At 38.7% G+C, this 22,213-nt stretch overlaps 1 protein-coding gene across 3 annotated transcripts in view; it reads right to left on the reverse strand.

Annotated features, from left to right (window-relative positions):
• Window positions 1-22,213, reverse strand: part of MAP3K5 (mitogen-activated protein kinase kinase kinase 5) — a 242,746-nt gene that overhangs the window by 75,670 nt on the left and 144,863 nt on the right. For all 3 annotated transcript variants that reach the window (XM_073022499.1, XM_073022497.1, XM_073022500.1), the window contains 4 exons: window positions 18,777-18,884; window positions 9,995-10,044; window positions 7,070-7,165; window positions 4,874-4,955 (listed from right to left, as the gene is read on the reverse strand). In XM_073022499.1, the coding sequence (XP_072878600.1) occupies window positions 4,874-4,955; window positions 7,070-7,165; window positions 9,995-10,044; window positions 18,777-18,884 (336 nt within the window). The remainder of the gene's footprint in view (window positions 1-4,873; window positions 4,956-7,069; window positions 7,166-9,994; window positions 10,045-18,776; window positions 18,885-22,213) is intronic.

A 22,213-nucleotide genomic window follows, 5' to 3' on the forward strand; every position in this document is an offset into this window, starting at 1 on the left:
TACCAATCTTGGATATTATTTTAAAAATTAGAAGTAGAAAATGACATTAAAGATCTTCTTGTTCTTGGCCCGGCGCGGTGGCTTACGCCTGTAATCCCACCACTTTGGGAGGCCAAGGTGGGTAGATCACCTGAGGTCAGAAGTTCAAGACCAGCCTGGCCAACATGGTGAAACCATGTCTCTACTAAAAATACAAAAATTAGCTGGGCATGATGGTGGGCATCTGTAATCCCAGCTACTCAGGAGGCTGCGGTGGAAGAACTGCTTGAACCCAGGCGGCGGAGGTTGCAGTGAGCTGAGATCATGCCACTGCACCCCAGCCTGGGTGAAGAGCAAGACTCTGTCTCAAAAAAAAAAAAAAAAAAAAAAATCATCTTTTCAACTCTAACTTAAGGAATGAAGTAATCTTAGCCCAGCAGGAGTATGAACTTTGTCTGGGGTTATGAAACTGACTGCTGGCAAAGTCAGAACCAGGGCCCAAGGCTCCTGACCCCAGCCTGGAGTTCTTAGTAGATCTAGCTTGAATCAGAAGGAAGAAGGGGCTGGTGACCTGAAAGAAGCCGAATCCCTCTCACAGTTGTACTGCTTCAAATAAATCTTATTGTTCCAGTCAGAATGAAAAACAGTTCCTGCTTTGGGCTTCTAAGAAGTCTTTCAAATTCTAGGAATTAGTTTCACATTTGTACTTTATAGAACCACATTAATAGTTACTGTTTGCTGACTGCTGACAACACCCTAAGTGAAGTTAAAAACATTAAGTAGCATTTCCTGACCTTTCCAACATTTTTATTTTGTTCTGGGCCAAGGTAGCCAAAGGCTTCAAGGATAATTGACACATGTATTGAAACAATTCTAATTCTACCTTCAATTGAGGTAAACATCAGAAAATAATTATTCTGCATACAAATCTTAACCATTGTGTTAAGACGATCTCTAAAGTAATTCTTCTTGTTTCCACTGTAAAGAATTGGAAGTGGAGGAATTATTCAGTTTGTTATTCATGGGCTGAAGTTTGAGTTCAGTTTGTGGTAATGAAATTAAAGAATTCATTTAAATCAAATATGCAGGATGCTGATAAAATAACTTTAATAAAGAATGTTGAAAACATCTAAGAAATGTAACCAAATACATAATGAGGAGTCATAAATTATGCAAAAATACATGTTAAGGCTTAATAATTCATATTGGAAAGGTGCCCTGGCTACGAAAGGACATTCAGGGAGAGGGACAACCACGATGGATCTCACCATCCTCCAGTCCAGAGCATCCCTGTAAACATGCATTCATTCATGTTTTGCTAACAGAACACCCATAAAAAACATCAGCAATATCACAAGCTGGCACAATGGCAAACTAAGCCAAGACTCTTGAAGCCAGTCTGCTTGAATTCTTCCTACAGGCTCTAAAGTCCATTGGGAATACTGTAGAAGCCATTCTGGGTCAGAAATTTTACATTAATCTGATGAAATCAAAGGATAGAAATGTAAGAATGTTTTCTTTTTTTTTTTTTTTTCTTTTGAGACCAAGTCTCACTCTGTAGCACAGGCTGGAGTGCCATGGTGCGATCTCGGCTCACTGCAACCTCCACTTCCCAGGTTCAAGTGATTCTCTTGCTTTGGCCTCCTGAGTAGCTGGAACTACAGGTGCACGCCACCATGATCAGCTAAGTAGAGACAGGGTTTCACCATGTTGGCCAGGCTGGTCTCAAACTCCTGGCCTCAAGTGATCCACCAACCTTACCCTCCTAATGTGCTGGGATTACAGGCATGAGCCACCACACCCGACTTCAGAATGTTTTCTTTTCTTTTTTTTGAGATGGAGTTTTACTCTTGTCACCCAGGCTGAAGTGCAGTGGCACAATCTTGGCTCACTGCAACCTCTGCTTCCCGGGTTCAAGCGATTCTCCTGCCTCAGCCTCCCAAGTAGCTGGGATTACAAGCACCTGCCACCATGCCCAGCTAATTTTTCATATTTTTAGTAGAGACGGGGTTTCGTCATGTTGGCCAGGCTGGTCTCGAACTCTTGACTTCGTGATCCACCCACCTCGGCCTCCCAAAGTGCTTGGATTACAGGCATGACAGAATGTTTTCTAATGTTAAAATAGAATCCTTGAACTTGCTTGAAAAGGCTGTTAGGAGCACTTTGATGAATCAGAGCAATATGATACAAGCTGTGTTTTGTGAGGTCAGCAGACTGACTAAAACCCTCTGGATATTACTAGGAGGAAACCTTAGCATTTCCTTCCTTCTTCAGTTGGTGAGAGTGTTTCCCAGTGCTTGCATAGAATTGCCTAATTAGGGAGGGTCTCTCACAAAGCTCACCCCATATACTACTGCATACTGAATAGGGGATCTGGGACTGGGTCCACCTGCTAGCTCTTTGAAAAGTCTTCACCCCTTTCTTCCTTTACATTATAGAAACCTGGGGCTTAGAAAAATCAGCTAGCTAAATTCTAAGGCAATTAAAGCTGTGTTAAGCTATGCATAGGGTTTTTAGAATAGTTCCCAGAGTAGAGCCTGCGAACGGTTGATTCAATCGGTTATAAAGACCAACCTTGTGTAATACAGTTACCACAGCCTGGCTACGCTATGCATATTTTTGGTAAGAAGCAGTTAATTCCTGAAAGGAGGGTATGAAACAAAGGATAGCTATCTCTGGTTTAAAAAAAAAAAAAAAAAAAAAAGCCAGAAATTTGTAACATTGCAGTAGACTTTATGAATTTTCCAGTCATCCCCTTCATAATTCTATATTATTGATAGAATCGTTTCATTTTCAATTTCTTTAAGTTTTACCTTGGCAAACTGCTGTGTATCAACTGATGCAAAATTTAACACAGAAACAGAGATAACAAGGTATAATCAAACGAGCCCTGAAGTAGGAGTCAAGAAAGCTAATTCCTAACAATCGCTTGAATAAGAAATAAAAAATTGTAAAATATAAAACATACATAAATAAGAAGTATTATCTATTACTTCTATAGACAGCAAGCTAATGCATAGGGATTTTTTTTTTTCCAAATTAGGTCTGTCATCTTTTTACAACTTTAAAGAGCCTTAGGCTTAACTCCAAATATTAAAGCTATACAATTGCTAGATAATCATAGAACTTAACTACAGGCAGAGTTAACAACTGGGTAGTATTATAGGCCAGGTGTGGTGCTTATCCCTATAATCCCAGCACTTTGGGAGGCCGAAGCGGGAGAACTGCTTGAGCCCAGGAGTTCAAGACCAACCTGGGCAACAAAGTGAAATCCCATCTCCACCAAAAAACAAAAACAAAAACAAAAAAAAACAAAAAAAAGTTAGCTGGGTGTAGTGGCATGCCCCGGCTGAAGTGGGAGGATTGCTGAGCCCAGGAGGTCAAGAGGCTACAATGAGCCATGATTGTACCACCGCACTCCAACTCCAGCCTGGGCAACAGAGCAAGAGCTGGTCTCAAAAAACAAACCATTGATTATATTAAAATTTTTTCTCAACTGTTACCTTACTAATTGAGTGTTTTTATAAAAATTTTAGTTTATGAGATGACATTATCAATGTGATCTAATAAATAAGTATGCCAATTAGACTGGTGAGCGACAGTTTCTTCAATTTTACTTTAACATTAAAAATATAATTTTCAGTATGGCTTGGAGGTATGAACTGAGTATTTGCATCCTCTCCAAATTCCTATGTTGAAATCATAACCCCAAGGTGCTGGTTATTAGGAGGTGAGGCCTTTGGGAGGTGATTAGGTCTTGAAGGCAGAGCAGAGTAACATTAGTGGCGTTGTAAGAGAGACCACAGAGAGCTAGTCAGCTTCTTCTATCATGTAAGGACACAGCAAGAGGGCATCTTCTATGAGGAACAGGCCCTCACCAGACACTGAATCTACCAGCACCTTGATCTTGGACTTCCCAGCCTCCAAAACTATAAGAAAATAAATGTCTGCTGTTTATAAGCCACATTGTTTACGGTATTTTGTTATAGCAGCCCAGTGGACTAAGATACTTGGATTCAGAGTTCTCTCCCAAGTCAAACACTGGGAAGAGCTTGGAGAAAATGGTGGCCGTGTGTCAAGCCTGGAGAAGTGTCATCCTTCAGACACTGAAGATCCTGGAGTCAGCATTCTTGACACACTCTAGCATTGGTCCTTGCAGTGGAGGAAGGCTCCTCTTCACACAGCAGACATGGCAGAGAAAATGGACACAAACTAAAAGTAGGTATCCAGCAGTGAGGTGCAGTGGCCCATGCCTGTAATTCTAGTGCTTTGGGAGGCTGAGGTGGGAGGATTGCTTGAGCCCAGGAATTCAAGACCAGTCTGGGCAACATAACGAGACCAAGTCTCTACAAAAATAAAAATAAAAACCATATAAAAGTAGGTATCCATAGTGATCTGTGTCTATCAGACATTAGTAAAAGGATTCCAGTTGAAAGGAACAACATTTGAAGTCATTGTTATCCCCTCGTCTCTTAATTCCATTAATCTTCCATGGTTTCAGGTTCTCGGGATAGCATATTAATGGCTGCCACAAGGGTGCTATCAACCAGAATCTTCACTGAACCTTCTTTGTCTGAATTGCACATATCTCAGAGGAGAATAGAAAATGTGTAAGGACACAGTGGCCCATGCGTTGACACTGTCATAGATAAAGCATAGTTACTTGCTATCAGATAAGTTAAATGCTAACACTTGGTGCTGCGGAATAAAAATTCTCCGATTTAACTTTTTAGCCCTTTTTTACCAAAGGGATTCCAGAAATTGTTTTTGACATTAAAGGAAAGCTTACAGACAGTCTCCTACCCTTTATACACCCTGCCTCCTGCCTCAGTAAGGCTTCAAATAGTTTGTTTTAAAATGAACTGTAAATGTAGATGGACACCTAAGTCATTACCTCCAGCGAGTCACTTTCACAGTCTCCTTCCTCTGTGCTTCTCCCCTTCTCTTCGGTAATGGTGTTCACCATCTCAAAAAACCTACAATACAAGTTAGCACATTAGCATCCATAACACAAACAATAGTAAATATAAGCAAGTACATCTCAAAGTGACTTCAGAACCAAAACTGAGAGCTAAGAGAGTCTCTCAAACCAGGCAATAACACACTATCATGATCATGTGAAAAATACAATTTTTCAAAAAGAAAATACAGGTTGGTAGAATTTTCTAGAAATTTCTAACCTAATGCCTCACTTCAAATACATTTTTCTTCAGGAACTCTTCTTGTAAAGTTTTTTTTTTTTTTTTTTTTTTTTCTGGAGACCATTTCAGAGATAAGCAAAGTGATTACGGTGACAAACAGATTGGCATCCTGATCGCTGTGGCTAGTCCATTCAGAGAGGAGGCTGATGGTTCACAGACATAAAGCTGGGAAGCACTGTGCACAAGGGCTAATGATCCTACAGGCAGGTCAAGCCATGTGATGCCAGCCCAAGGGAAGAGCAGGTTATGGTATGACAAGAAAAGTTTCCCTAACACAACTCAGAATCTTTCTTATCCACCCATCCATCCATTCATTCAACAAATACTCACTGAGTGTCTACTAGGATAAAGAACTGTTCTGGCCATTGAGATCATGATGATTAACAAAGTCTGTCTTGGAACTTGGACCCCATTGATGGAGTTCTCATGTGGTGTCAACTTCCTCACTCTTCCTATCTCTATACACATTTCTTGGAGGTCCATGACAAGAAAAAAATTCCCAAGCATGATTGGAATAACAGTATGCACTCATGATGATTAAACAGCACAATGAGTGAGAGAGAAAAGCTAGTTCAACCAAGAGGAAGAATAAAGTGAAAGATCAAAAGAAAAAAAATCTGGTCATACAGACACAATTTAAGATCTGGGTTAAGGATTTGCATCAGCCACTCACGTAAAAATTTTCAGTATGAACATCTCTAGACAGAATATAACACTCAGCAGTGGGGTGGGAGCACTAGTGTAATTTTCAGAAGCTTGCATTCTGAAGTCTCCTGTGCCTGGTTCAAACCCCAGATTTTTATGCTTATTGACTACATGATTTTAGGCTATACTCCCCAGGACTACTTTTTTTATTCTTTTCAATATAGATATGAATACTACCCATCTAATGGGGTTTCTTTGAAGACTGAAATATTCATCCTGGGGCACACACTTCATAAATCTTAGCTGTAATTATCATAGAAATAAGTCAACAGACTTGAGAGTTTAAGTGTAAGTGGAGAATTAGTCCATACAAGAGCTAGGAATTTTCTTATTTCCAAGTGTTTTTTTTCCCTTACCATATGTTTTATGATAATAAAGATAAAGCTTGAGCCAAGAATTGTGGATTCAACAAACACTTTTCTTTTTCACACCAAGATAAAAATGAACGACTGTATATTGTAGCTAGCGTATGAGTCATTTATAATGAAGTTAAATAGTAATTATTTAAATAAGAACAATCCCCAGCAAAATTCTGAGTCCAAACTAACTTTCACCTATACTTTGGCTTCTAAATTATCACTCACTTCTCTAGTTTCCCAGTCATAGTGTTCTAAAGAAGTAAGAAGAATTTAATTATTAGCCCAAGAGAAACATACAATGGAGAAAAACACAAACATACAATGCAGTCCATGGATTTTTGGATGATCTCTTTTATTGGCATAGATCAGATCACTGGCTCTTCACCCAGGCTTCACCCCCACCAGAACACCCAATATAATTAGTCTGAGGTGGGGGCCATGTATGTTTTTTCAAAGCTTACCAGGTGAATCTAACTAATACGAGCCAAGGTAAAGAGGTACTATGGTATACAATATTGAGATGATTTACATCAGTAAGTGAGCACTTAAAGTATGCATTACAATATTTAACAATTAACCAGTAAGTCTTGGTTAATGTTTCATCTGTGGGAAAATAAGTTATGACTAAGATAAAGTTTGACTTATTAAAGAAACCCCCCCAAAATCTGTTCAATTTATGACATAATTATAAAATATTAGCCCAAATAAAATATTTATATAACCACATAGCCATGAATTCTTCACAGAAGGTACATGTTCACTCATTAGTTGAAAATAATGATCAGGTAAGAAGAATCTTTTTCACACACAATGATTAATACATACTTTTTACAATGAAGTTCTGTACAGAAATAGATTTGGAAATCATCAGAATTGTGGAGCACATAAAGAAAGCAGCATCTTTCTTCAAATTTAGAAATACTGAAACAAACAAACAAAAAAGCATTATTCAGAGAACTATCAAGTCTTCTATGGTCCTATGATGAAAAAGAAATAAGTTTTAAATTCAATCCCATTTATATCTATGTTGTTTATAACAAGCAGTTATAAATAGCACTTTAAAAAGTGACATTTCCTGCACCACACTACTAAAATTATTTGCTCTTCTGAGAGGTGTCCTCCTCCTCATGTCTGCAGAGGAGGTCTGCTCTAGGGTGTTGTAACCACACGTAAACTACACATCCTTTCAACAGAGCAGGGAAAGGCGTCCTGCCTACTACAGTATTCTGTGTGCTGGGAGGAAAAGCATAAATATCAACTGGCTGGCCGACCTCAGTGATTCTGGTGCTATGCAATCTGTAGAACAATGAAATGTTTCCGAAGCTAGGCAGGCAATTTGTGGAGGCAGTAAAAGCACCTCATTCGTTATAAAGATTTTAGAGGAGTGAAGCAATGCACAAGTGCGCTCGGTCAGGACTCAGTGAGTGGCTGACTTTATGGCACCACAAAGCAGTTTTGAGTCAACCTACTAGGCCATGCTGTTTTATGCCAGAGATTGGCAACCATTTTCTGTAACAGGCCAGATAGTAAAATACTTTAGGTTTTGCAGGCCAAACTATGTAATTCTGCTGCTGAAGCATGAAAGCTGCCTAAGAGGATGCATAAATGAATGAACATGGCTGTGTTCCAATAAAACTTTATTTACAAGACAGGTGGGTGACCAGATGTAGTCCATGGGGCATAGTTTGTCAACCCTTATTTTATGCTTTTGTGCCTGCTGTTCCTTCCATTTGGAATGCATGTCGTCTTTTACTTTTAAAAGAAACTCTATTCACGATTTAAGGCCCAGCTTAGACCTTACCTTCTCTCCCTGCCCTACTTCTGCCCTAAACAGAAAGACTTCCTCTTACACCTGTGTTTCTGAGTTTACTTCTTTCATTGCTCTTCTCACACTGTTTTGTCATGAGTTGTTAAACATCTGTTCCTCTCCCTGCTGGGCTGTGAGTTCTTCAATAGAGGAGTTGATGTCTTAGTCATTTTTGTATCTTTGGCAGAACAGGACTCAACATTTGACACGCAGCAGCTCGTGCTCAGTTAATGCCCACTAACTCGAGCTGTGCAAGTTCTGAGGTGACGCAAGGCAAGCTGCTGACCTAGTTGGATTTTCTTCCATAGTTTGTCATCTCTTCTTTATGGAGGAGGAGGCCAAGAAAAATGAGCTCTCTTTGAAGTCACAGACTACAACTCAAGTTTCTCAGCATATAAGCCAGCAATAGTCAGATACTAGCAGCCTATGTCTAAGTCATAAATCACAACAACTGTTACACAGGGCTACCACACCTAATTAAAGAAAATGTATTCACTGGAAAACAGATATGATAAAGTGAAATTTACATTTACCATACTTTCTTAAGTGGATTGCTTAAAAATGCAGCAATAAATAGTGAGTGCCTTGTTAGACTGGCTTTAAAAATTAAATATTAAGAGTACAGCTTTATTTGAGAAAGTATCGACCAAAAGATATATAATGAGTCAGTCCATCATCTTGCTTCTTTCTGTTCAGATCATTCATGAGGTAACAGGTAGCTTTACCAGGAGAACTCTAATTATTAGTGACTCAGACCGCTGTACCAATTTATGCTCTAATAAAACCAATTATTATTATTCCAAAAGCAACAGGATATTGCATAACCAGGCTGCAAAAATCTGTTGTCTCTCATTGCTATGATGTGGGGGTAAACAGTAGTAAGCACATCTAACTTGGTTTGAAATTTGCAAGAGTTGATTCAGCATGAGCTTCAATAGAACAATTATTTAAAGACTTAACCACTGACTCTTGATTCTTAAAAAAAATCTTATTTCTAAATCCCAAGAAATGGCATTTTCTGAGCTACTGGCATTGGGACAGCAGTCAGAACTGAACCAAACTGAAGTTCACCACTGTAATCTCAAGATCAGTGCAGGAAAGTGACCTCACGGAAAGTTTTTTGTTTTTTTTTTAAATGGACTCCTTATCATCTGAAGTTATTAATATTAGTGGCAGGGGCTGGGTGGGGTGACTCACACCTGTAATTCCAGCACTTTGGGAGCCTGAAGCGGGCGGATCCCTGAGGTCAGGAGTTTCAGACCAGCCTGGCCAACATGGTGAAACCTCGTCTCTACTAAAAATACAAAAATTAGCTGGGCATGGTGGCGTGTGCCCGTAATGCCAGCTACTTGGGAGGCTGAGGCAGGAGAATCGTTTGCACCTGGGAGGCGGAGGTTGCAGTGAACTGAGATCATGCCAACTGCACTCCAGCTTGGGCGACAAGAGCAAAACTCTGTCTCACAAATGAAAAATAATAAAAAATAATAAAATAAAATAAAATAAAATAAATAAAATTAGTGGCAGGATACATCCTGGTAGATGGCATGTGTGCTTTGGATCCATGCAAGGGGAGATGAGTTCCTGGTATACCAAAAGGACAGAAAATCATCCTATTATATAAACCAACAGCTCTGCTAAAGAGGAACTTCACAAGGCTGAGTGTTATCTACATTTTGATTCTGGTCCACAGTTCGCATTTACCCCACAGTTACCATATTTTAAGTAGGTCACGAGCACAGAGTCAGCTCAACCAGCAGTGAACATTTTGTTGCAAATCTTTTCCTACTGGAGATAGTGATGCTGAAGAAGGTTGGGTGTTTCCACCAATTGAATGATTCTTGACATTCTTTGTATTTTAAAATCATGATTAAAAGTTCTATCTAGCCCATGAATAGTGGAGAAAAATATCTTACGAGTAAACAAAATGTACCAAGGAAACTTACCTCACTCCCCTGACAGAAGAGGCACTAAAATTCCACTCATGTATACCTTTCTAGAACAACAACAAGAAAAAATAGAGTCATCCAAATGGAAAATAACATAACAATAATTTTGTTTAATTATTTTTAAAGTGATATACACAGTCATTTTTCCTGGTACACTATTTTTCATGAAAGAATTATCTGGATGGAAAGCACGATTCATTCTCAAGTCACAAGGGTAATGTTTACTCTACTTAATAATTCCTGTACTTCAATAAAACAGCTTCCAAAAGAGCCTAGGAGAATTAGTCTCATTAAGTTCTAAAACTTGATTCTAGTAATAACTGTTGTGTGTTAATTTTTAAGTAAAAAAACTCAATGATCAAGGTAATTCTATTAGTACAGTTGAGCAATATTTCTTTTCTGAGAAAGATAAACATTAATTTGAATAACATCTCGGCAAGGTTTTAAAGATAACTATTTCTGAATTATCTTTAGTTAAGATTTCCAACTAAACAGGTGGCTCTATGTCTTCAGAAAGTAGTAGAGCAAGAATGTAGTGCCCATCATAACTACAAGGTATTGCTACCTAATTTATGCAAAATTTCATATGCTAATAAAGTTTGAACATAAAAAATTTGATTGTCATGCTATAAACATGGGTGATTTGCAGAGCGAAGGTGAAGAAAAATGTGGGAATTTATTTCTTGAGTTTATTACTAAAGCTAAGATAAAATTATTATCAAATTCGTATGTCCCTAAATTAATTACAAAATGGATCATAATCCCTTTAAAAATGTGTGACAATATAAAATTAATCGCATAAATATTTTTACAGAAATAAAGTAGTTTATCCATGTGTCTAAGTTGAGCAAGTACAGTATAGCAATAAACTGACACTGAAATTCAATTCTATAAATTTAAAACAACCAGGAAAAGGAGTTCTTACCCACCCACTGCCAGGAGGCTGAGGTCTGGCCTGGGTTAATGAAATGGGTGGCAAAGCCTTGTGGCTTTGAGGTGGCCTAGAACCCTCCTTTTGGCTAAAGCAACTCAAAAGCCACAATTTATATCTACAGCCCATAATTCTTTGCTAGGTCCATGCAACTTAAAATAAAAATAGATCCTCTCAAGTCAGATGTGAATTTACTAAAAAGCTAGTTTCAGTGCATATCAGTCAGGTCACGGGAATGTGACCTGAATGAACACAGAGCAAATTTTGTTGCATGAAGTCCAGGAGGGAAGATGCCATAAAAAGGTACTCATGGCATGTGGTGGCTCTCTTAACCAGAGTACAGAGGGAGTGAAATTAAAATAGCAGCCTCCAGCTTCAGCTGGTAATTTGGAAAGTTGCTTCTAAATCCTGTTGGCCTCAGGTGAACTTCTAAATATATATATGACCCAGGAGCTGCAGCCGTTACCTGTACACTACTTGCGTGCAATGCAGCCTTATCCTCAGAGCCTGCAGCTGAGCTGCTTTCCAAGACCATGTCCAGGAGCAGGAAGTGGGAAGCAAGTGCAGAGCTGAGGCAGTATGCAAACCCGCCCCTGAACACAGCAACTGGCAAATACTAACAAGACAGCACTGGTAAAACGCATCTTCTATCAATCCTTTTCTGGGAACAGCTAAGTAGAAATTTTGGACTGGTTTCGTAGGAAAAGAGTGGAGTATTTCCAGAATGCTTGGTTCCTGAAAAGTTGCCAGTGCTGCCAGGGAACGTTCCATTTCAGTGATGTAAATAAAGCCCAAGCCCTGAGATGGAAGGTGGAAGGAGGCCTCCCTCCCCACCTACCTGTAGGACCCACCACAAGGAGGCGCTGATGAGCTACAAAGCCAACAGGTAGTTTAAAGGCTCCTGGGACCTGTCTGGGAATTAGGGAAAAGAGCGGGTCCAAAGGCAGCGCTAGCGATAATTAGCCCCAGCAGGCAAACCAACACTCAACCTAATTTAATCAGCACAAGCACCATTTTCTAGGAACGGGTTAGCTGCAGATCTCAGGCCCCAGTTAGGGCTAGAATAGGAGCTGGAAGTTAATGCTGTATTGACTGAAAGTGGCAGTAGTATACTGCACTGTAGTAAGCACTGTCGTAAGCAGTGTCGGCTCCCTCAGCAACTCCCGTAAGCACTGTCGGCTCCCTCAGCAACTGTCATTCCCTCCTTCTCCTCTGCTGACAAAAAATAAATTTTGCCCAGGTTCAGGTGGCAATGTTTATGAATGGTGAAATCGGTAAGTCTAAATTGGCCATGGCAAGTTCATTTGCCTTGCTGGGGATAGGTGTAAGCATGGTCATGTGATACAACTTATGCTATAAAGGAGAGCGCTTGGCCCTCCTCCCCAGGATGCCGCCTGTGTGAAGTGCTTCTTGGAATAGCTAGCTACTTAAGAACATGAGAGGAACACCAAGAGTATGCAGAGAAGCCAGAATTCAGAATTCTGATGCTGAAATTATCCTCAGAATCACCCCACCTCAAAATTTATTTTTTTTCGTCCAGGCTGGAGTGTAGTGGTGTAATCATAGCTCACTGTGGCCTGGATCTCCCAGGCTCAAGCGATCCTCCTGCCTCAGCCTCCCAAGTAGCTGGGACTTACAGGCAGACATCACCAAACCTGGTTAATTTTTAAAATTTTTTTTGTAGAGATGGGGGTCTTGCTACATTGCTCAGGCTGGTCTTGAACTCCTGGCCTCAAGCAATCCTCCTGCTCTGGCCTCCCAAAGTGCTGGGATTACAGATGTGAGTCACCATGCTCAGGCTATAATTTCTTGTAATATGAAATACCATTTATTTAAGCTGCTTTCAGCAGGGAGTTTGTAGCAGAAAGCATCCTTGGTGGATGAGAGCATCAAATCATCTTAATCTAGAATCTGGGGTAAGCATGTTTCCCTCATAAATTTCCTGGGCCTTCTGTGAGTGGCCACTGGCTGGAGCTGGAGTGAGGGAGGAGAATCAGCACTTAATCTTCCACTAGGCCCCTGCCTTTGCTTGATAATCCATGAGATAGGCCAAGGGTGCCCAAACTTCAACCCCCAAAAGGGGGGGAAATTCTAAATAACCATTTAAAACGTCCTGCAAATAACTTCTGTCTTCCTCAATCTAAGTTTTTCTTTCATTGTACACATTCAGACTTTCTTCAAGGACTAACTTACTTTTTAGTAGCAGCCATTCATTCAACCAAGAGAGAACTGTTAAAAGATCAGGATTTCAATTAATTTTACCCCTGAAGGTAGAGCAGCTCTCTAAGAGTCCCTGGGAATTGGTATATAATGTGCTTTAAGTTTTGAAAGTTGCAGTATATATATATACTAGCTCACAGAGCTATTTATTCCATATTTTAGAATAAAAATAGAGAAGGAGTGACTAAAGAAATAAACATGATAAATGAAAAGCTACATTCTCTATTCTAATATTAGGAAAAAATTTTAAACATTCTATGATAAAAGCAACCGATGTTTAGTTTAACATAAGACCTATTAAACTGGTTGCTTCTCTGTTAGCTATAGATGTTTTAAAGTAACATGGTAATAATAAAGTTTTTTTGTTTTTATTGCTTGTCCTCCTTCCAATTTTACCACTTTCATTTTAAAAAATTGAGAAAATGGTAGTGATAATGAATACACTATGGTTAGAATCAGGGTTTGCAAAGAAATTGACATAAATTCAGAATGGAAACTGATACAAGAAAGCTTCAACTTTTGAACAAGGAGAATTTTTAGCACTAAAAGTTATAGGAGATAAGGACAACATAAATATAATTCTTCCTGATCAAAAGATGGTGAAAATGGAAAATGGACAGTATGCAACTTAAATTTGTAACCCTATTTCATGCACTTGTTTATATCCTAATATATATCCTAATATTTCTTAGCATAATGTAAAAATTGTCTCTGTAATTGTCACAAAACATAAGAGAATTAATACGAGGCTGACTTTACTGAGCAAAGAACCTCTAGGAAGGAGAAAACAATAACAAATAGCTGGAAATAGTACTCATTTTCCAAAAATCTCTGGCTTACTTTCTGTTCTTTTTCTGTCTTCCAAATTCTTCTGGCTCTCTACTCATTCTCCAGGCCTTGCTAATCGCTAATTCCTTTAGCCTCACTCTGTTTCCAAGTGTCCTTGGATAAACTTGCTCTTTTCAATCAAGCCTTTGAAAATCTCCTCCTTCAGTCCTGCTCTCGTCTCCATAATGTTCATGTCTCCTAACTTCTCTTAGTTTTTGTAGTTTCCACTGGATGATTACTGTAGCTCAGTTTGTGAGAACATGTATGTATATACCTGAATACATACAAAACAATATAAATATTGCACTGCACTGTAAAGCAATATCACTAACATGTATATAGACAGTTATATTGATTATTCCCAATTTTGCCACTGGATGATTCCACTTGGAGTCTTGCCATCAGTTTCAACTAAACACGTCCAAAATGAAATTCCTCATGATTCCTCTACAACTCAGGTTTTCCTTCTAAGAATCCTACCACCTTTATCAATGCAATCAAAACTTGAGTCACCTTATACCTAGTCCCTCTTTTTAACCCTTCTTCCTAATTCGTGATTAAGTCGTATACTTTTCTTTCCAAATCATCCATCCCTTTGCAGTCACAATTGTATTATTCCACTCTAGGATCTCTACCTGCCTCATATCTAGCTAGTTCCTCTACTAGTCTTCTCTGTGACCCTCCAGAGCCTCAGACTTCAGAAATCAAATGTCAAGACCAGATCAATTTTATAGCTACACTAGCAACCATTATGCAGCACTTGTTCCAAGCCACTTAGCACTGTGCTACATGATTTCCATTCATCCTCTCATTTAATCTTCACAACAATTCTATGAGGTACTATTATTCTCATTTTACATATATGGCAACTAAAGCATGAGGAGTTGAAGTGGATGCCTAGGTCACCAAGCATGCAAGAGCTAACGTCAACCTTCACACCTATGCACTTTGATGCTGACCTTGGGTTCATAATTCATATTCTGTTCTGCCTTCATGCCAGCTCTCAGATTTTCAGAAACGTTAGTGACGTCCTGTTTCCTACCGACACATGCTTAAAATTCTTCTTCCTAGTTTACATAGCACTGTAGAGTTTTATGTCATCCTGCCCAGCCAATCATATCTCCCACCTCCCTCAACACGTTTCCCCTTGTGGAACGAGTCAGACTCTCCCGGCCCCTGAACGTCCCACGCTTGCTTTCACTTTGGTGCCTTGGTTGGAATTCTGCCTTATTCCTCTAATCCAGTTTGTCTTCCCGTGTTCGTTTATCTCTTCCAGTTCTATGCACAGCCAAAGTACAGGTTCCACTTCCTTTAGGAAGCCTTCTCGAAGGACTCCATGCCTCACTGATCTTCCTCCTCACTGAAGGCCACAGATCAAGAACCTATAGTGTCCTCTTCAGGAACCGGCACAGTCCCAAAGTCCACAGAACTCAAAAGAATGCTGGTAGATTGACTTGCTCTACTATCATCTCAACAGTGCTTTCCTCGGGTGTAGCGTGATGCATTTTAACATAATTAAAATGACATGTTAGAAATGTTGCTGATGGGGGTGCTGGGGCAATGACTTCTTTCAAAGTCTTCCCTCTATTACTTCACTCATGGAAGTGAGTCTCATGGGAAGCTATGTCTTAGCTGAAAGCCTGTCTTCAAAGTCCTTTATCAAGGAAGTTTTCTGTTATGAATAAATTAGTATCACAAGTAACTTTTTCAAGTGTTTCTTCATACAATTGACACTCCTATTAATGAAAAAGAATCAAGCTTCTGACTCTGCACATAGTGGCAAATATTGGCATGTGTAATTTGGGGCTTGTTGGGTGATCAAAGATCCTTAAGTTACCACAACCTATTGGTAGAGTGTCTCTAAAATTCAGATGCAGCCAGTTCCAAACTGACTTGTAAAAGTGTCAGCTAGGACAGTGTTTCACAAACTGGGATTGGAGAAAGACCACAGTTCTGAAAGATGCTCCTCAGTATTCCTCAGTGCTACTAGATGGACTCGGTGTTGAGAACGTAAGAATGGATGGTTTTCTCCAAGCTTATTATGTAATTTCACGTTGCCAACATTTAGTGTGCCTGCTAAAATACTAAGTTACAAGACTTAACATGACCAACTATACCTAAATATAGAACAAATTAAAATATAAATAACATGCATTCTGGGTGCTGCTTAGTATCTATTCATTTTAAACACAAGACACTGCCCTTCCTAGAAACTAGAGCACTGGGACCAGTGATTTCTTGCCACTCTGATAGAGGTCACAGGGCCTGACCATGATTGACATCCAGGAAGGATCTGTCCCAGCTGACTTGCACATATCAGAGCATGGGACATTCTTCTTGCTAGATTATGGACATGCTGTGTTGTTTTCCTGTTGAACTTCCTAAGGTGGTGGTTCACACATGTGAGATCTGAGTCTACCTCATAGAATTGTCCTCAGTAGGTCTGACATGTAGATTAGGAATCTGCAATTTATTTTATTTTATTTATTTTTTTGAGACAGAGTCTTGCTCTGTCACCCGGGCCAGAGTTCAGTGGCACAATCTTGGCTCACTGCAACCTTTGCCTCCCAGGTTCCAGCAATTCTCCTGCCTCAGTCTCCTAAGTAGCTGGGATTACAGGTGTGTGCCACCACGCCCAGCTAATTTTTGTATTTTTAGTAGAAATAGGGTTTCACCATGTTGGCCAGGCTGATCTCGATCTCCTGACCTCAAGTAATCTGCCCACCTCAGCCTCCCAAACTGCTGGGATTATAGGCATGAGCCACTGTGCCCAGCTGGAATCTGCCATTTAATTAAACCAGCTCCCTGGGTGACTCTAATGCTGGTGTTCCAGGGAACCACATCTTGAAAAGCACCATCCCCAGGAACCAGCTTAGCCATAAAGTCAAGGATGTAATAATTCTTGAGCTACTACAATTGAGTAATTTAGTATGTTTACATCCCTATTAAAGTTGTTATCAACCATGGCTACATATCAGAATCATGGATAAATCTTCATAAAAATGCATGTGTCCAAGCTTCACTCTAAGTATAAAGGATTCCAACTCAGTTGGTCTCCTGAGATCCAGGGTATTGCAGATAATTCTGATGCAGAGTCAGGTTTGTGTACCAGTTCAACACCAACAACCTCCCAAATGATTACTCCCATGCCATTTAAAGAGCAAAGCAGGGTTAAACTCTGGGGTTTCAAAGTTAGGATTTAGTCCATATAATATGTACACTGCAGTCATTTATAATTGTTTTTGTTGTTATTGTAGTTAAGACATTGAAAATTTATTATATACCAGGCTCTGTGAAATGCACTCTACCAAATTATTTCATTTAACCTTCACAACAACCTTTCGAGGTGGACATTATTACCTCATTCTACAGATGAGGACACCGTAGCTTGGAGAAGACAAGTTGCCCAAGGGCAGTGGTAGGATTTGAATCCAGGTCTGTTGATTCAAATCCACATGTAAAAATCTGCAAGCCCATACTCCCAAATCTACTTCCTGATTCCACTTCCTGCTTTATTTTTCCCTCTTCACCATTGAATATACCTATACATTTATTTATTGGTTTATTGCCCTCTCTGAGTGGAAAGCAAGCACCACGAAGGCAGGAATTTCACTCATTTTGGACACAGCTGTTTCCCCTAGGGTCTAACACCATGTCTGGTAGTGCCTGTCCAGAGTAAGTGCTCAATAAATATTTATTAAATGAGTAAGTTGATGAATTATGGCTAAATAAAATTATAAGGGCATTCTGAGAAACAGTTACGAGAAAGAAAATAAATTAACAATCTTTCCACAAGACTTCTCTCATATCTGTTGGTTTATCCGTGGACTGAAGCCAGGTCCTGAAAATGTCTGGTTTTAAAAAAATAGTAGGATGATTTGTACATGCATTAAAACTGATGAATATAGAAGTGGAAAGGCTTATCCACGTGACTGCTATGAACGGAAGTGAGACTGTTTTAAGATCCTTCTCAAAATAGGTGGTCGCACAGCCCACCTCACTTTGTGCACAGCACACACTGAGTCAGTGGCTAATCTGAGATTTAGCAACTACTTAGATAACAAAACAGCTAGATGTAATGATAACTATAATGGTACCAGCGTAAGATTAAAAGTGGCATCATTCTGACAGGCTTCCTAAAATTAACATATGCATCTTTTATGTCACGCATTTTAAGTATTAGTTCTTTGGTGCATAACTTACAGCATGAATTTACAAAAGAGAAATATTCCAATTCGGAGTATGCTTTGGATGGTTATGCCATCTATAATAAAAATCCAAATAGTTCAATTATATTTTATTAATATTGATGAAAATTCATAATTCAAATTTAACAAGTTTTATAATACAGAATGCATTTATGCCAAGACAGACACACAGCTGAGCTATTTCTTCTTAACTAACACAGACATTTGCTGGAGTATATAAATGCTAGAAAAGGCCGGGCGCAGTGGCTCAAGCCTGTAATCCCAGCACTTTGGGAGGCCGAGATGGGCGGATCACGAGGTCAGGAGATCGAGACCATCCTGGCTAACACGGTGAAACCCCGTCTCTACTAAAAAATACAAAAAACTAGCCGGGCAAGGTGACGGGCGCCTGTAGTCCCAGCTACTCCGGAGGCTGAGGCAGGAGAATGGCGTGAACTCGGGAGGCGGAGCTTGCAGTGAGCTGAGATGCGGCCACTGTACTCCAGCCTGGGTGACAGAGCAAGACTCCGTCTCAAAAAAAAAAAAAAAAATGCTAGAAGGGTGTAAAGTCCTTCGTTACTAATGCTCTTGTGTTAATAATTGCACAATTTACCTTGTCATCAGGAAGCACGTGCCAAATAGAGATTGTCTTTTCCTCAACTTCATTGTTGATAGACAAATAAGAAGGTTGATAGATTTTGGTTGGTTCTAATATTAATACCTTGAAAAGATAAGGCAAAGAAACTAATATCAGTGACTTAAGATTGAAACCACTTAGAGCTGCTGTAACACCCCACCACCAACATAGAGGATTATTGGATGAGCTTCTGAGTCTGTTGCCGGAATAAACCATTTCAACTTCTAATTGCTATTATTCCTATAAATCCTTCAAGCATTTTATAGTATTTATCAATTATCATAACGTTCAATAATGCATCACCTTGTATTGCTAATAAACTTAGAAATACATTTTTGAAGTCCATATATGGGCTCAGCTATCCTCAGGGAATCTACTAGCGATAACTTTTAAAAATCTTCTATTTTATCATGTACTACATAGCTATTTCTATAAATATAAACGTGTCAAAGAAAGACAGAAAAGGTCCATACATAGAACGTCACATTCTTATTTTAGTTTTCTGCTATCACATTTTATCATACAGATGTAGTAGTATGGTTTTCATACCCATGTAAATAAATTTAGAAATGGTTTTAGTTATTCCTGAGTTTTATATATAAACCAAAGAAACAAACTTAGCCATATGAAATAATAAACACGTTTTTGCACTGCCTTCCAGATGAAACTGGCATCTTCAATAATGATATATTTAGCCTTGTAAGAGAAAAACAGAAATAAAATTTGTTCCTATTTTGAAGCTCTATGAGGGGTATGTGATAAATGAGTTGAGAATCTCCATCAAAGGACTGTGTGAAGTATTATATTATTACTAATGTCTCACATTTGGAGTGAATAGTACTAAAATAATACACATGCCCTGGTTTCAAAGGTGCGATGATTCATTATCTACTTGTACAGATGCTTAAAGGCATCTTCCTGGCCCAAATTTCCTAGGCAGACTTCACTAGGAAGGTTTAAAAAAAGAAAAGTCAATACTTAACTATTAGAGAAACTGGAATAGTCTTTCTACTCTACTGCTTAACACTCAGGAAAATTACCTTTAGAACTAATCTTGAATCAAGCAAGTTTTCCAAATAAAAGTGGAGGAAAACTCCTTCAGAAGGCACCATCCATAAGGAATTACAAATTCATAATACAGTAAAACAACCCTCAGAAAGAAGGCAAAAGAATCTGGGCATATTTGTTTTACTCCAAACTTATCCTAACAGTGTGTTTACTTAAGGTACAGGGAACTAGAGAAAGGGAGGTAGAAAAAACAATTTTTCTTTACTCTTTGAATATTAAAAATGTTAAGGGCTCAAAGAATTCTCAGTCAGGCTCTAGCTGTGAAAATAAGATGGGCTATACCATAAAAAAACACACGGTGAGAGCCCATAAGGGAACATATTCGGACTAAGGAACAAACTCACCCAGTGAATCAAAATCTTAATTCCAATCAACAGAGACACAAGCGGTAATGATGAATAATGAAAATCATTTTCCCATCTAAACTTTGCAGAAATGGCGCTCTCATATCTGAGTATCGCAATGTATATGAAATCAAAATAATAGAGAATAAAAGGTGGGTTTCCCAAAACATAATCCAACTCTCTTCATTGACAAGTGAGAATATACCCCGTTCCCAAATTATGTGGGCACACTATTATATTCAACAGAAGAAAAGAAAAGCACCAGCTCCTCTCTTGTTAAATTATGTCTTTATTGTCATCTTAATATTTCTAACAGATAAAATCTGGACTATGTGTCCCTAACTTGAGACAGGAAATAAAAACAAGGTTGTAACTATCACTGTCTTAATATTTGTTGAACTCTTTGCTCTATCCTTGAAATGACAAAATGTGAGAAATGCATAGCATACATTATAGAGGTCACAGAAAGGCTGGGAAACAGACCAGGGAATGGAGGCAATTTGAGAAAGCCTTAAAGCTAGATATACCTCACTTATTAGTTTATACATTCTTGCTTTTAGTTTCTTGTTTTTAGGTTAATATTATAATTAACTGCTAATTTCATGTATCTGAATCAAAAAGGAAAACTGCAAAGCCTATAAAGAATAGATATTAACCAGATGTTTAAATTTCTACAGGGTCTTTGAAGTACCATACTTCTCTCCTTCCTCTCTCCTGACATTAGATAATGAGTTGATGGTCTCCAAACTTTTCAATGTAAGAAGAAAAGAAAATATATCAAGAGGAGAGCTAAGAAAAAAGAATAAATTAAAGTGATAAATGATGGTACCATTCAAATCATTTCCCAAGTAAACTTTCAACTTTCTTTTGCCCAGAGTCACAGTTAATTCTTGGAGAAATGAGAATGAATACAGTATTGAGATAAATAAAAGCAATCAAATAATATTTTCTAAAATAGGCCATCCTGGATTTTATTAGATCATTTCAAAAGAAGGATAATGTTATCATCCTAATCAACACACACCTTTGTAGTGTGAGCCACGGAAGATGCTACACTGAGGACACGACAAGTTGCAGTGACCAAGATCACCCTACAGGTACTAAAAGGCTGCATTTCTCTTTGAGGGAGAGCACTGGTGGCAAATTCCAGAAGTGGTTACAACTTATTACCCAAATACCGGTCCTGTTTTTCTGCTATGCTATCATGTATATTGAGATTTAAAAATCATCTATATGGCTTCCATTATTTTTTAAAGCAATATCTTTACAGTTTCTTCAGTGCTTCATCATATATGTAAATATAAGAAAACAATCAAGTGGTTAATGCTAAAGCAATTTCCATTAAATTTGGAGCTCCTTGGGAGACTGGCATGTTCTGGAACTCACACAGGTGAAGTCGTTGTAGGAAAACTCAACTTAAGAAGAACTACAAAATTGTACAATTTTGTCCTCTGTGTAACAACAAACTATGGAAAAGAAATTTTGAGTACCTGAGTTATGAATTCTGATGTAGGAGTAGTATTTAGAGATGAGTGGGAAAACACTGCATTTTAGAGTCTTGTCACAAAAAGACAGACCCCAAATAAGCCACAAAGTTTCAAGAAGGAAATAGATTGCTGAGAAAAATCAAATATGCCATAAATATGTTGGCACGATAACACCTATGTGCCTACCACTGGCAGATAACTAAGTGTTAACATGCTGTCATATTTGCTTCAAAATGTTTTCTAAGGAAATGAAATGTTGCAAATAAAGTTGAGGTCCTCAGGATCCCTTACACAATTATATCATCTCCTTCCCAGATAAAATCCCAGAATATTCAGCAATTCCCATGCCCACCAGCAGGCTCTAAAAATGCTCTTGTCTCCACAATGGTGTCAACTGTTGTAAAATGTTTTAATTCTTTGAGTCCAATGGGCAAAAAAAATAGTGTCTCATTTAATTTGCATTTTCTTGACTAACCAGAAGTTAATTATCTCTTCATATAAATTTTTTCTTCTT

This window comes from Chlorocebus sabaeus, chromosome 13 (genome assembly GCF_047675955.1).
Source record: "Chlorocebus sabaeus isolate Y175 chromosome 13, mChlSab1.0.hap1, whole genome shotgun sequence".
NCBI classification, from domain to species: domain Eukaryota; kingdom Metazoa; phylum Chordata; class Mammalia; order Primates; family Cercopithecidae; genus Chlorocebus; species Chlorocebus sabaeus.